Source organism: Lycium ferocissimum, chromosome 1, assembly GCF_029784015.1.
Source record: "Lycium ferocissimum isolate CSIRO_LF1 chromosome 1, AGI_CSIRO_Lferr_CH_V1, whole genome shotgun sequence".
Taxonomy (NCBI): domain Eukaryota; kingdom Viridiplantae; phylum Streptophyta; class Magnoliopsida; order Solanales; family Solanaceae; genus Lycium; species Lycium ferocissimum.
The window spans coordinates 28586412-28600852 of NC_081342.1; the positions used below are offsets into that span (position 1 = coordinate 28586412).

At 39.7% G+C, this 14441-nt stretch overlaps 1 protein-coding gene across 1 annotated transcript; it reads left to right on the plus strand.

Moving 5' to 3' along the window:
• The first annotated feature begins 6020 nt into the window (after nt 1-6020).
• On the plus strand, nt 6021-11984 carry LOC132029714 (uncharacterized). Its single transcript, XM_059419043.1, has 2 exons — nt 6021-6449; nt 11719-11984. Exons 1-2 carry the CDS (start codon nt 6084-6086, stop codon nt 11872-11874), a joined length of 522 nt encoding a protein of 173 aa, XP_059275026.1. The 5' UTR covers nt 6021-6083; the 3' UTR covers nt 11875-11984.
• The last annotated feature ends 2457 nt before the right edge of the window (nt 11985-14441 follow it).

The following is a 14441-nucleotide window of genomic DNA, read 5'->3' on the forward strand; positions in this document are numbered from 1 at the left end:
GAACAACAAATGATTTTGATAAGTTAAATGAAAGCAAAGGATTTCAAAGGGAAAAAATGATACAGCATTTCTTTCAAATTCGAACCAGTTTCAAGGAATTCCACTTCATAAGCTAAAGCAAATTTTTGGACAAAGATAATCTGAAGTTAAGCAATTTTGGGCCAATGCCCACTTGAAATATGTTGTTTTGGGCCACGAGCCCCATCTAATTTTGAAAGGAGGAAAGAAAGGTATTTTGTGCTCAAGCCCACCCAAAACACAAAAATAAACATTTTCATGTAAATATGAATCACACACACACACACACACACACACGAACAACAATTGTTTTATATATAAAGCCGGACTTATTCAAAATGAGCGGAATACATTCGTAAATACAAGGTTTTAGGACAAGGCGTTCCAACGTACTATATGGATGGACCTGAGACAAAGTGTGTGATTGAAAGATGAATGAAAAAATAGTCTTATATACCTATAGATACGTACATATAAATTCACTAAAACATTTCTGATATTTTTACAAAAAAAATACATTATCCTTATACATAAAAGGAGCCTATTCTTAGTCGGATATTATAAATCCAAACCTAAACTACCCTATAAATAAAGGGGATATATTCAAGTCTTTTTCAAAACAAATGATATGCAAGCAATGACAATATTTTTATAATGCGGAAAGTAAACACTAAATAAACAGTTCATGCAAATAATCACATACTGAAATTCGAAGGTCAACCGTATAGTACAGATCCTTAATACTGGGGTACCTAGCACCTTTCCCAGGGGATCACCAAGTCCCTTACCAAGAACTTTAGATTGTGAAGGTTTTATCACTGTATTTGAATAAACCTTTCACCTTTGATTTTTTTAATTTCCTAAAAATTAAGTGGCGACTCTTTTTCAAAACAAGTCCAAAAGAGCACCAAAAAGTTCTTAGTAGATTTTCAAGTGCTAACCCCGCTCGCGAAATGTGAAATGTAACATCTACCAGTACATAGTGTTTGTATTGATACTACCTAGCTGCATTTTTTTGAGTGCAGATTGTGATCCAGAGACGTCTACCAGATGTCATATTTAGCGTGAGGCCGATTTTCGATAGATTTGAGGGTGAGCTCCTATCCATGCCAGGCCGCCTGAAGATCTTTCTTATTTTGGATGTCTATTTCATTTCAGACACTTATGATTATTTCAGACAATTTTACATTCTTTAGACAGTTATGTTTTCGAGTCTTTGTACTATGACTATTGAATTTTGGGGTTGTAAACTTCCGCACCTTTTTTTATTTATGGAATGACTAGGCAGTTTAGAGATTTTTATTATCATTATATCCTTGAATGTGTTAAAATTGATTAATTAGATGATGATTGGTTAAGGGAATTAGTTCGCCCACTGAGAGTCACGGCTATTTGGGTCGTGACAAAGTTGGTATCAGAGCCCTAGGTTTGTCGATCTCATTGTACAAGGACATGTCTAGTAGAGCCTTGCGAATCGATACGGAGACGTCTGTACTAATCTTCGAGAGGCTATGGGACACTAGGAAAATTCAAATTCTTTCCTTCTTTTGTGCTACTTGATTCTTATTGGTATCTGGATGCTTCAAATTGGTATCTGACTTTTCATTCTATTCTCTCACAGACAGTGAGGACTCGTACGGCAAATGCAGCTAATGAGGTACTTGCGCCGGCCATTGGGGTCGTGGAGGCCCAGCCAGGGGCCGTGGTCATGTTAGACATAGGGGAGCAGCAGCACCAGCCAGGGGCAGGGCTCCTGTGGCTGTTCAAGCCTGCGTTGAGTCCGCTGAGCCTTAAGTGATTCCAGATTAAGCAGTAGAGTTTGTAGCAGCACCAACTCAGCCAGACATTATAGGTCCTCCAATGTTGTCCAATGTCATGATTCAACACTCGAACCTGCTGAATGGGTTGACAGAAGCAGGTGTGTTACAAGCTGTTCCAGGTGCTCAAGATGCCAGAGTGGGTGATCTAGCTCCAAGCGGAGTTCGTGCTCCGGGGTTACGGCATCTTTGCATCTGTGGCTTCTTATTTAGATGAGGCTCCAGGATTGGAGGTATTTCGTAGACCAGTGGGAGATCCGGTGTTGAACGAGGACGAGTATGATTTGTTTTGGAGATTCACTAAGATGAAACCTCTAGAGTTCTTTGGCACTGAGATTGAGGATGCTTATGAGTTCATCATGGACTGTCATGAGAGGCTCCATAAGATGGGGGCAGTGGAGAAGTATGGCGTTGAATTTGTGACCTTTCAGCTCTTGGGTAATGCTAAGTAATAGTGGAGGGCTTTTGTAGAGTGATGGCCAGCGGGATCACCTCCGTTGACATGGACTCGATTTTATCAGGTGTTCTTAGACAAGTATTTTTCTCGTACTTTCAGGGACCGCAGGCAGATGAGTTCAGTAACATTGAGGAGGATAATTTGTCTGCGGCTTCTTATAAGGCTCGTTTGCACTCGTTGTTTCGCTATGCCCTCCAGCTTGTACCTACTGAGGAGGTGAGGGTTAGGAGATTCGAAAGGGTTGAACATGTTATACCTCGCATTTTTTTCACATTTGAATATTTTGAGCTAATGGCGGGAAGTTAAGGACGAAGTTATATTTTCCGGTTTCGTCTGGATGCGCAAGTCGCTTATAAAATTATTGGTATGGGTTATTAAGGGCAAACTTGGAATTTGGAAATTATTATTTATGATCTGTTGAAAAAAAAAAAGGTTTTGTAGTCATCCAAGTTGGAGTGGACTATGGCCCACATGGATGCAAGGTGCATGTGATGAAAAGATGACCAAGTAACCATGGAAGTCATCTTTTATTATTTAGAAAATTCAAGAAGCTTGGAGGGAAAGAAAAAGAAAAATCTAGAAAAAAAATTGGAAAGAAAAGAGAAGGGGGTGGCCGGCCATGTGCATGGCCATGTGCCCCCTTTGTGTGTATATATATATATATAAGTGGTGCAAATAAGACATGAGCCACCACTTTCAATTCTAGAAAAATCAAGAGAAAGAAAAGAAAAGAAAAGAAGGAGAAAAACGGCCAAGAAGGAGGGGGCTGGCCGAACCAGCCCCATGGAATTGATCAAAAAAAAATTATTCTCTTCATGTTTTCATACTAAATGGAAGGTCCTCTATCATATGGAGTGGTTGTTGGAAGAGAAAAACCATTTGTATTGCAAGGAGCATGTCCTAGCCGAGAAAAGGAAGTGAAGGAACAAGGTAAGGTTCAATCTTTCTTGCATGTTTTATAGGTGTTTATGCATGTTGTGATGTGTAGAAAGGAATAAAGTTTATGAGATTGTGGTGTTGTGTTGTATGGCCGTGTATATGTAGTATGGCGTAGAAGTGAAAAACTAATTTATTTAGCTTGTTGGATGATTGTATTATGAATAGTTGTGCATGTGTAATGTAAAGGAATGGACGAAATTCATTAAGTTGTGTGTGTGTTGGCCGAAGGCATGGGTGGTTTGTGTAGAAAAGATGAACTAATGTTATTTAGTGTTCTAGTGATGTTGTGGTGAATATTATGATGAAAGAATGGATGTTTGATGACTCAAGTTGAAGTTATAGTTGTGTGGGCTGATTTGGAGCTTAATGTGATGTTAATATAGTTTCTTGAATTTATGAAAATATTGTTGAAGACGTATGGAATTGTTGACATAAGTCTATGAACTTGAAAATAGAAAATGTGTTATGAATGTTTCCTGTTGAAGTTGGAGGATTCGGGTAGTCTTGGATTATTATGAGTATTATGGTTTTGTTAGAATAATTGTTGACATTATTGTTGATAGTTTGGCCGGGTTGAATTCCCGGGGTTGTTGTTGATTGAAATTGGCCAAGTTGAACTTGGTGGGATGGCGCATTTACAGGGGAAATGCTGTCAAAATTTCTGTAGGCAAGTGTCAACTCAAGATTCAACCTCTAAAGGTTCTAATCACTATTTGGTATATGTGACCAATTTTGTAGATTTTGGCGAAATTGGAAGCTGAATTTGGAGCGGCGTACAAGGCGGAAAAGGTATGTAAGGCTTCACTTTCCTTCTTTGGCATGTCTTAGACATAATAGGCTTGAATACGTGTCTCGGGGACTACTCTAATCCTAGAAATCCGAGATTGAAATTGGTTACTATTCATTCAGTAGAATTGAAGTAAATGTTCATGAATAGTTGAAGGAAATGTCAAAACACCTAAAACCTGCATGAATAAGACCCGACTACCCTAAAACTCTCGTAAGTAAGGTTATGAAATGTATCATACGTAAATTGTGTACGCCGCCTCATTCGACCGAGGTGGGCCCACTATTCCCAAATTCCTTTCTATTGTCCCGTTTGGTTTGTCTCCATACTATAGCTAATGGAAGTTCTTGGTTATCATTCCGACTACCAGACAATAGCTGTGTTAACCAAACCCTTGACCCCAAGGCATGATTTTCCCTACTAAAAGTTTACAAGTGTTTTCCAAAATATTCCTTTTTCTTCAAAAATCAAGTTTTACAATATTGAAAGTCTTAATGACTAAAACGACGACTATGGTTCTATGATGATAATGATGATGCCAGATAAGAGAAGAAGTATACGATGAATATGTCAAGGATATGTTCCTACCACGAATATGACGATATGGAATGTTAAGCTATTTCTTGAGTTTCCGGCTCTACTCATGAACGATGACTATTTTTAAAGATTCCAAAGTATATGAACTGCTACCTTATGGTCCTATTCTATGTTTGCTCATGATTCCACTCTCCATTGATAGTCTTTCCTTATTACTAGTTCTCTCAAGGTGCGACAAAGCGCCCGTGGTTATTCCATATTGCGATCGGGGGTTACCGACCTTACGTCACTCCGATAACGTTATAGCTTTTCTTTGGGCTCCCTTGCATGCTATGATATATGTATATATATGTATATATATGTATATGGGGAAGATGGGGAAAAGGGCAGAGCGCTATAGACGCTGGGTTGTACACGGTACATGTAGCCGTATTTGACTTGATATCATCCCGGACGCGGGATGCCCGGACGCGGGATATATATATATTTATGGTTAAATGGATCGGCTGCCGACGCCTCGGCAATATACCATGTTATATTTTCTATAGATATGAAAAGAAATGTTTTTCAAAGACGACTTGCTTTAGCATGCATGGCATCCGCCCCAGGGGCACTCAGATACACAGGTTACTCTGCTATCCGTTGATATGTTTTATGTTTCCATGCAGTAATTGTTCACATGTACAGGTTATTCCTTTACCTCGCGATATGATATCCTGTTTTTACTCATGTTTATATCTCTTACTATGTTATTATTCATGCCTTACATACCTAGTACATTGTTCGTACTGACCCCTCTTCTTCGGGGGCTGCGTTTCATGCCGCGCAGGTACACCCAGATGATGCGAAGTTAGCATAAAAGATGTTCCAAAGATAGTCAAGCGAGCTCCGTTCGCTCCGGAGTGTAGCCGAGTCGAGCTTGTATGCTAGGATTTCTCGATTGCGTGCTTAGAGACTTTGCGTACGAGTTGTGGGCATAGAGAGTCAGTCGGCCAGCGGCTCCACTAGCCAATGTGTCATAAGTGTTATGTTATGTGCTTCGCATAAATATAGATTTTGTTTAATTCGAGTACAAAAGAAAAATCCTGAAGGTGTTACTACGTTTTCATTCTTATTAATGTAAGTCTAAGGGAGTCTATATATGTAATAAGAGTCAGAGGGTTCGCTTGGCTCCGATTACGGGGTCGGGTGCCCATCACACCCTAGTAAAGTCGGGGTGTGATAGAACACTACTTTTTAGTTGTCAGCTCTTTAGCTTGCAGCAATAGGTGCTTCGTTTTAGGAAATAGTGGATCAAGTTAGGACTGTCGAGGGTGTTAGGAAGGATGGTTATAATAGGTACACGGAGAAGAAGGCCCGAAAAGGTGGTAGTTGCAGTGGCTCTTTCTCTAAGGGCAAGAGTTCCCAGGTCTATTCGGGATGCCTTGTTGGGGCCAGTCAACACTATTTTAGTCATCCAGGGGATTCACAGGTCAGAGCTCCAGATTATGGTGGTTATTCGGCTTCGTCCATTTCTGTTTAGCGTCTGATGCCAGACCGCAAATGTTTCAAGTGTAATGATACGAGGCATTTCAAGAGAAATTGTCCCAGACTTAGGCAAGGTGGCCAGGGTACTCAATTTCAGGCTCCCAGAGCTCCAGCACCAACTAGAGAGGAAGGATCTTATGAGGGTAACCACACTCAGTCTGGGAGTGGCGGTCACACGGCCGGTAGAGGTGGCACCCAGCCTAACAAAGGCGGGTTTCAGTCTGGTAGAGGCGGACATCATCCCAACAAGGTTGGAGCTCAGACAGGGCAAGTTAATCACAGTGGTTCGCAGGCTACTGGCGGACGATTCATTGTTATGCCTTTCCTGGCAAAACAGAGGCTGAGGGCTCAGATGCAGCCATTACAGGTAATATTTCTGTCTATCACCGGATGGCTTCTGTATTGTTTGACCCAGGTTCTACATTTTTTTATGTGTCTACATATTTCTCTACGGGTCTTGACATGGTCTATGATTTGCTTGATGCCCCTATACATGTATCCACTCCGCTTTAGAGATTCTGTGGTTGTAGATAGAGTTTTTGATCTTTTACTGTCACACTTATGGGGTATGGCACTTGGGTGGATTTAGTGATTCTAGACATGATAGATTTTGATATCATCCTGGGTAGGAGTTGGTTAGCTCCTTATCATGCAATTCTAGACTGTCATGCCAAGACAGTCACCTTAGCTATGCCCGAGGTGCCTAGACTTGAGTGGAAGGGTAATTGTAGTACCTCCCCAAAGAACATCATTTCCTTTATTCGTGCAAAGAAGCTAGTGGATAGGGGGTGCTTGTCTTATTTGGCACATATCCGTGTACCAATGTTGACGGTCCATCCCTTGAGTCAGTTCCTGTAGTACATGAATTTGCGAATGTGTTTCCCGCATACTTGCAAGGCATGCCACCAAATCGTGATATTGATTTTTGCATTGACTTAGAGCCATGGACCCGCCTTATTTCAATTCAACCATAACGGATGGCACCAGCAGAGTTGAGGGAATTAAGAGAACAACTTCAGGATCTTCTTAGTAAGGATTTCATTCATCCGAATGTCTCCCTATGGGGTGATCCTGTCTGTTCATGAAAAAGAAAGATAGGACTACGCAGATGTGCATTAATTATCGCTAGTTAAACAAAGTCACCATCCGATATAAATACCCCATCCCTCGCACTGATGATTTGTTTGATCAGCTTCAGGGGGCTTCTGTGTTTTCGAAAATTAATTTTAGATCGAACTATCATCAGTTCACAATTCAGGAAGACAATATTCCTAAGACAGCTTTCCGAACTAGATATGGGTATTATAAATTTATGATCGTGTCTTTCGGGCTTACTAATTCCCCAGCTGCTTTTATGGATTTGATAAATGGCATTTTTAAGCAATACTTAGACTCCTTCCTGATAGTGTTTATTGATGACATTCTAGTGTATTCAAAGAGTAAGGAAGACTATGAAAAACACTTGAGGTTTGTTCGTGGGTTGCTGAGAGACAACGAGTTGTATGCTAAGTTATCTAAGTGTGAATGTTGGCTTGCGTTTGTGTCCTTTTTGGGACATATGGTATCGAAGGAAGGGATTATGGTTGATCCTAAAAAGATTGAGGCAGTGAGATATTGGGCTAGGCCTACATCAGTGATGGAGATTCACAGCTTTGTGGGGTTGGCTAGTTACTACCATCGGTTCGTGAAGGAGTTTGCTTCTATTGCTTCACGTTTGACTCTGAAAGAGGTACCTTTCCAGTGTTCCTACAAATGTGAGGAGAGCATCCAAAATCTCAACACTTTATTGACTACAACTCTTATTCTATCTTTGCCCGTGGAGGGTAAGGACTTTGTGATTTATTATGACACTTCTCGTTCTGGTTTGGGTGTTGTTTTGATGTAGGAAAAGAAGATGATTTCTTATACTTGCAGACAGCTGAATATTCATGAGAGGAACTATCCTACTCATGACTTGGAGTTGGCAGCTGTAGTTTTTGCGTTGAAGATTTGGAGGCACTATCTCTACGGTGCCCGTTACAAGGTATTTACTGATTATCGCAGTCTTCAACATGTGTTTACTCAGAGGGATCATGAGTCTAGGCAGTGGAGATGGATGGAGTTGCTTAAGGATTACGATATTACTATCTAGTATCATCCTGGCAAGAAAAATGTGGTGGCAGATGCCTTGAGCAGAAAATCAGCTAGCATGGGCAGTTTGGCTCGTTTGATTGCGTCAGAGCATCGGTTGGCTAGGGAGGTTCAGACTCTGGCTAACAGTTTCATGAGGCTTGATGTGTCTGGTTCGAGCAGAGTATTAGCTTGTATTGAGGCGAGATCGTCGTTTCTGGAGCAGATTAAGGCCAGATAGTAAGGATACGAGTTTTAGTAAGATTCGCAATAAAGTCTTACGTGGTGAGGCCAAGGACGCCATGATTGATGATGAAGGGGTCTTGAGAATCAAGGGGCGTGTTTGTGTTCCCCGTGTTGATAATTTGATTAAGACAATTTTAGTGGAGGCTCACAGTTCTAGATATTTCATTGATCCTGGTGCTACCAAGATGTACCGTGACTCGGGAGCACCACCGGCGGGCAGGACGAAGCGAAATCATCGTCGAGTTCCTTGGTACGTTGTTTGAATTGCCAGCAGGTGAAGTACGAGCACCAGAGACCCAGGGGTACACTTCAGAGGATGTTTATTCCAGAGTGGAAGTGGGAGAAGATAGCGATGGATTTTGTGGTTGGTCTTCCAAAGACCTTGGGTAAATTTGATTTGATTTGGGTCATTGTTGATAGATTGACCAAGTTTGCCTATTTCATACCGGGTCAGATTACCCATAACGCCGTAAGTTGGCCCAGATTTATATCCGTGAGATTGTTCGTCCGCATGGGGTTTGGGTTTCTATTTCCATCATATCCGATAGAGGCATGACATTTACATCCCAGTTTTGGAAGACTTTGCATTTAGAATTGGGTACTAGATTGGACCTTAGTACAGCTTTCCACCCTCAGACAGATGGCTAGTTTGAGCAGACTATTAAGGTCTTAGAAGACATGCTCCGAGCTTGTGTGAATGAATTCGGTGCCCTTTGGGATTAGTTCTTACCATTAGCAGAATTTGCATATAATAATAGTTACTACTCGAGCATTGACATGGCCTCGTTCGAGGCTTTTTACGGGAAGAGATGTAGGTCTCCTATTGGGTTGTTTGATGCATTTGAGGTAAGGACATGGGGTACAGATCTTTTGAGGGAGTCGTTAGATAAGGTCAAGGTGATTCAGGAAAATCTCTTAGAGGCTCAGAGTACACGCGCAAGGAGTATGCGAATGGAAAGGTTCAAGATCTTGAGTTCATGATTGGAGAACAATGCTTATTGAAGGTCTCACCCATGAAGGGTGTGATGAGGTTTGGGAAGAAAGGTAAGCTTAGTCCCAGATTCATTGGTCCTTTTGAGGTCCTTAATTGCGTGGGGCATGTTGCCTATGAGTTGGCTTTGCCCCCAGGTTTGTCAAGTGTTCATCCAGTTTTCCATGTTTCTATGTTGAAGAGATATCATGGTGATAGTTCATTTATCACCCGTTGGGATTCTGTCTTGTTAGATGAGAATATGTCTTATAAGGAAGAGCCTGTTGCGATTCTAGATAGAGAGATTTTTAAGTCGAGATCAAAAGAAATAGCGTCAGTGAAGGTTCAGTGGAAGAACTGTCCTGTTGAGGAAGCTACTTGGGAGACCGAATCCGACATGTGAAAGAATTATGCCCAGCTTTTCACTATTCAGGTACTTTTTCCCTTGTTTTCTTCCTTGTCCGTTCGAGGACAAACGGGTGTTTAATTGGCATCTGATGTAATGACCTGCTAGGTCGTTATGGGGGGATGACTTAGAAAACTAGACTTCTGTTGAGAATTTCGAGGCCGCGGGTGAGTCTGTGGCGTGTTTATATATATATATATATATATGTGTGTGTGTGTGTGTGTGTGTGTGCATGTTTGGTTTCGTCTATAGGGCCTCGGATTGGTGTTGGAATTTCTGGGTGAAAAACGGGTAGAGAAACCCGAGCTACTGGTCAAAATGGACCGCTGCAGCGGTGGTGGGAAGGCTGTAGTGAGTCCATCGTAGCGGGGCGAGGCTCTCACCGCAGGGAGTCTGGGAAAAATAAGGTCCACTATAGCGGGAGGTTTCCCGCTATAGCGAGACATCGACAGCTGCAACGGTCGAGAGGAGGCAGAATCAGTGTTTTATATTCTTATTTCCTAACCTATTCCCACATAACTCTAATAGTTTCAAAGAACTCTTGTGGCGAATTTTTAAGGCTAGGGCTAAAACACTCTTGAAAGGTAAGTCTCGATTCTTTACTTCGTTCATTCCATCATCCTCTTAAGTCCTACATGAATTAAGGGTCCTTTAATAGTAGAAGAAAAGGCTAGAACCCTCGAAATTACAAACCCTTGAAAATTGTTGGGTTATCGATTTTATTGTTGTTTAATTATCTAGGAGTATATATTATCACTTCTTAGGGTGAGAAATTGGTTATTAATGGTGAAAATTGTTGATTGAGACTTAGGGTTCCAAAAAAAATGAAAGTTTTAGCCTAAAAACTTATTGAAAGGGGTTGAATTGAGTGGAAAACCCATGAATAGATAGAATAGAATTATTGGGATTGATGTTAGTATGAATTCACACTTAGTGGTAGTCCACCCATTTGAAAAAGGGTAGAAGTAGTTGGGTTCTCTTCCCCAAATTGTTGTTTGTTGAGTAGATGATCCATTACTCACGTAGCGTTATGATTGCTAGACTTTGAATGTTCTGAAGCTTTGCGAAAGGGAAAAGCTATTGCAGAGTGATTGCATTATTCCAGTTCAGCTTTGAGATAGGTTACGGTCTACTTGATTTAGATTTTGAATAGTTAATTATATATGTTATGAAATTGATCAGATAAGCATGATTAGGGCTTCGAACATAAGGTCTGGTTGGAAATTCCTAAGTTTGACATTGATTGATTTATTATGTGATGAAGTATTATGATATGATAAAGAAGGAGTTAATGAATACTCTTCTTGTTGACTTGGAGTATTCCCTTATTCATGCTAGTGATGAATTGATTTTTGGTCTTGATACGATTAGTGACATGGTCACTTGTGTACCTTGATATTGATTTATTGATTGCTCACATTCCTTATTGATTGTGGAACAGAAATACATTGTGATGAGAAAGATAATATAAATATGAAAAGCCACATTTGACAGGGGGTGAGGATGTGGCCTAGTTATGGGCTCGTGATCCGAGGTCAGTTCCAGAGCGAGTGATACATAGACACCATGGGTCCCCCTGCAGGTCATGGCTATTTGGGAAAACAATACTATTTAGCATGTGTGTACAGATACGTGATAGAGTTGAGAAAATTTGTGAGTTATGGTTGTGTTGGTAATGACACGAGTCGAGTTGCTTTTATTGATTACTGTTTGTGTAGGCTTATCTTATTTCGGTATTGGGTGGTTCTTGTTGATAGTTTCATATGGTTATGTGTTGTTATGCCTATCTTTCTATTCTATTAATTCTGTGATTGTATGCATGATACTAATCTTAGTCAACCTATAATATTTACTGGTACATAATGTTTGTACTGGTACTACCTTGCTACATTCTTTTGCGTGCAGATTGTGATCCAGAGACGTCTACTCGACCTCATATTTAGCGTGAGGTCGGAATTCGACAGATTTGAGGGTGAGCTCCTATCCATGCCAGGCCGCCTGAAGATCTTTCTTATTTTGGATGTCTATTTCATTTCAGACATTTATGATTATTTCAAATAGTTTTTCATTCTTTAGACAATTATGTCTTAAAGTCCTTGTATGATGACTTTCGAATTTTGGGTTGTAATAGTTAGGATTTTCGCGCCTTTATTTATTTATGACATGACTAGGCAGTTTGGAGATTTTTATTATCATTATATCCTTAAATGTGTTAAAATTGATTAATTAGATGATGACTGGTTAAGGGGATTGGTTCACCCACTAGAAGAATTAGTGTGGGTGCCACTCACGGCTATTTGGGTCGTGAAAATCCTATCTCTATATCATGTTAAACTGGTTTAGCTAAGTCACATGTTTGATTGATAAATGATTTATAGTTTATGGAGTCTAAAGGGTTAATATGAGTGGTTGAGTGTCAATATAGGCTAAATATGGATTGTTGGTATTTAATGATGTGGTTGGGTGCAAGCATTCTCCAGATTTCACTTCACATGGTTTTGATTCATGTTTTAGTTTAGATAATCAATGAAATAAAGGACTAGAACAAATATGGCTTAAAGGTGTAAAATCAAGAATCACCTAGGTTAATCAGTTAAGCAAAGAATAGGATTAAGAGATGTCAAGTTGGGATTTTCTTAAAGATAGTTAATTGTTCAAGAGCTTTGGATGTCCAAATTAAGGAAAAATGACCTATATGTTAAACGGATACTTTGTCACTCATCCCATTTCCTTCTTTTTTTTTTCTTTTTGATCTCTTAGAACTGTACCATCCCTACCCCTATTCCCCCATTTTTTGCTGAATTGTTAGGATTATGAGTACTAGTAAGGCCTAGGATGCACAAATCTGAAAGCATGTTCCTAAACCTGGCTGCCTAGGTTTATTTCTTGTTAGTCAGTATTTTGTCTACATAGTTTAAATGCGTTAAGTCTTCAATAGTTCAGGATACTTAATTTGGATAAGAAATGAACTTGTTGTGCAAATGATCATCTGAAAAGCTTAGGGAATTTATGAGTCTTGATCCCTTTTCCCAAACACCACACGTCTTGGCCATGTTTTTCCTTTTCTGACCTCTTCCTTATTCTGTTGAGAAAATTTAAAGTGAACCTGTTGTTGACTAGCATGGCTCTTTACCCCCTTTTCTTTTACTTTGAGATCATGTCTTGTGCAGTCTTAAATTTGAATTCGCCACCATGCACAATCCACATCCCCTTCCTCTTTTGATTGAACTTGTGCATGAACTGTGTTGGCAATTTAATGTTGTTAAGTTTGTTAAGATGTCTTGAAGTAGAATCATGCGAAAATCCCATCCCACTCCCCATGCCTGCTGCTGATATGTGTGCTATACACTGAGCATATACAAGGTATGCAAGACTTGTATACATCATGGTGTATACAAGGTGTATATTTTGTATATCATGCGATATAAATTCCAAAAGGCTGATCTTGTATGTTTTAAATGGGATTTGGGCTGAGTCCATTCTTTAATGTTATTTTTCTGTGGATTGCCAAGAATCTGGGCTTGTTTTCATCTACTCTTAGGCCTGTTTGCGTTTATTCACTTAGGGCTTTAAGATGCTGAGTATATATCACTCAAGTCTACTCAGAATTATGTGTAATATACATACATGACTTGAATGTTTTATTTAGTTGAAGTTTTTTGTTAGTTTAGTATATAAGTTTAGATACCTCCTAATCGCATTTCCCCTTTTCCCTTCTTTTGTTTGCATGGGACACTTCTTCTAGGCCGACTCTTATTCTTTAAACTTGTTGGGCCCGAGGCTCAACTTCCTTTGATCGAGTCTGAAATCTGAGAAAGGGAAGCTAATATATTGAAGGCCCACCTATGGGTAAAAATAGGCAGCTGGTGGGCTTAGATAGGCCCAACAACCTAAACCCTTCTCAATTACTTATTTGTAAGTGTGTTTGTAAAGATGTTGTATAATATTGAAACCCCTTGTGAATGTTAGAACTTAGGAAAACGCTAATATTATTAGAAAGTCGCCCAAATAATTTTCAAATTCACTTAATTCTATACATGCATGAAACTGGTTTTTAATTTTGTGTAAGTTTTCAAATTTAAAAATAGTTTGATGATAAGGATTAAGACAATGAGAATTGAATGGCACTAATTTGTAATTTTTGGGCCTCTCCCCCTTTTTTTCGTGAATCTGGAAATGAAATGGACCGGAATAAAAAATCAGTGTTTTGGGCCTTAAGCCCGTTGATGGACTGTTTTGAACCAAACATATAGCTGTTTTGCCCGCTTTGGGACTTAGTATTAAATTGAGCTGGAATTGGACCTAAAAATGACTTGGATATAAGGCTCACTTGTGGAAAATTGAGAGTAAATTTTACTTGGCATAGCTTAGTATGTTACATATTTATGGAACATAACTATACTTTTTAATAATTAAGTTTAGTAGCTATAATATCATATTTTTACAACTTATAGCCACCCACTTTTCTACCAATTAACTTACCACTCCCCGCACCTCTATTTTTTAGCTGCACACTTTCTCTCTCTCCCCCTTTTCCTAAATATATGTTTCTAACTCCCATCTCCCCTAATTTCGTGTTTTTCAAATCAGTTTCTGATTTCCTTCACTTCTTTTTTTTTACTCTGTAT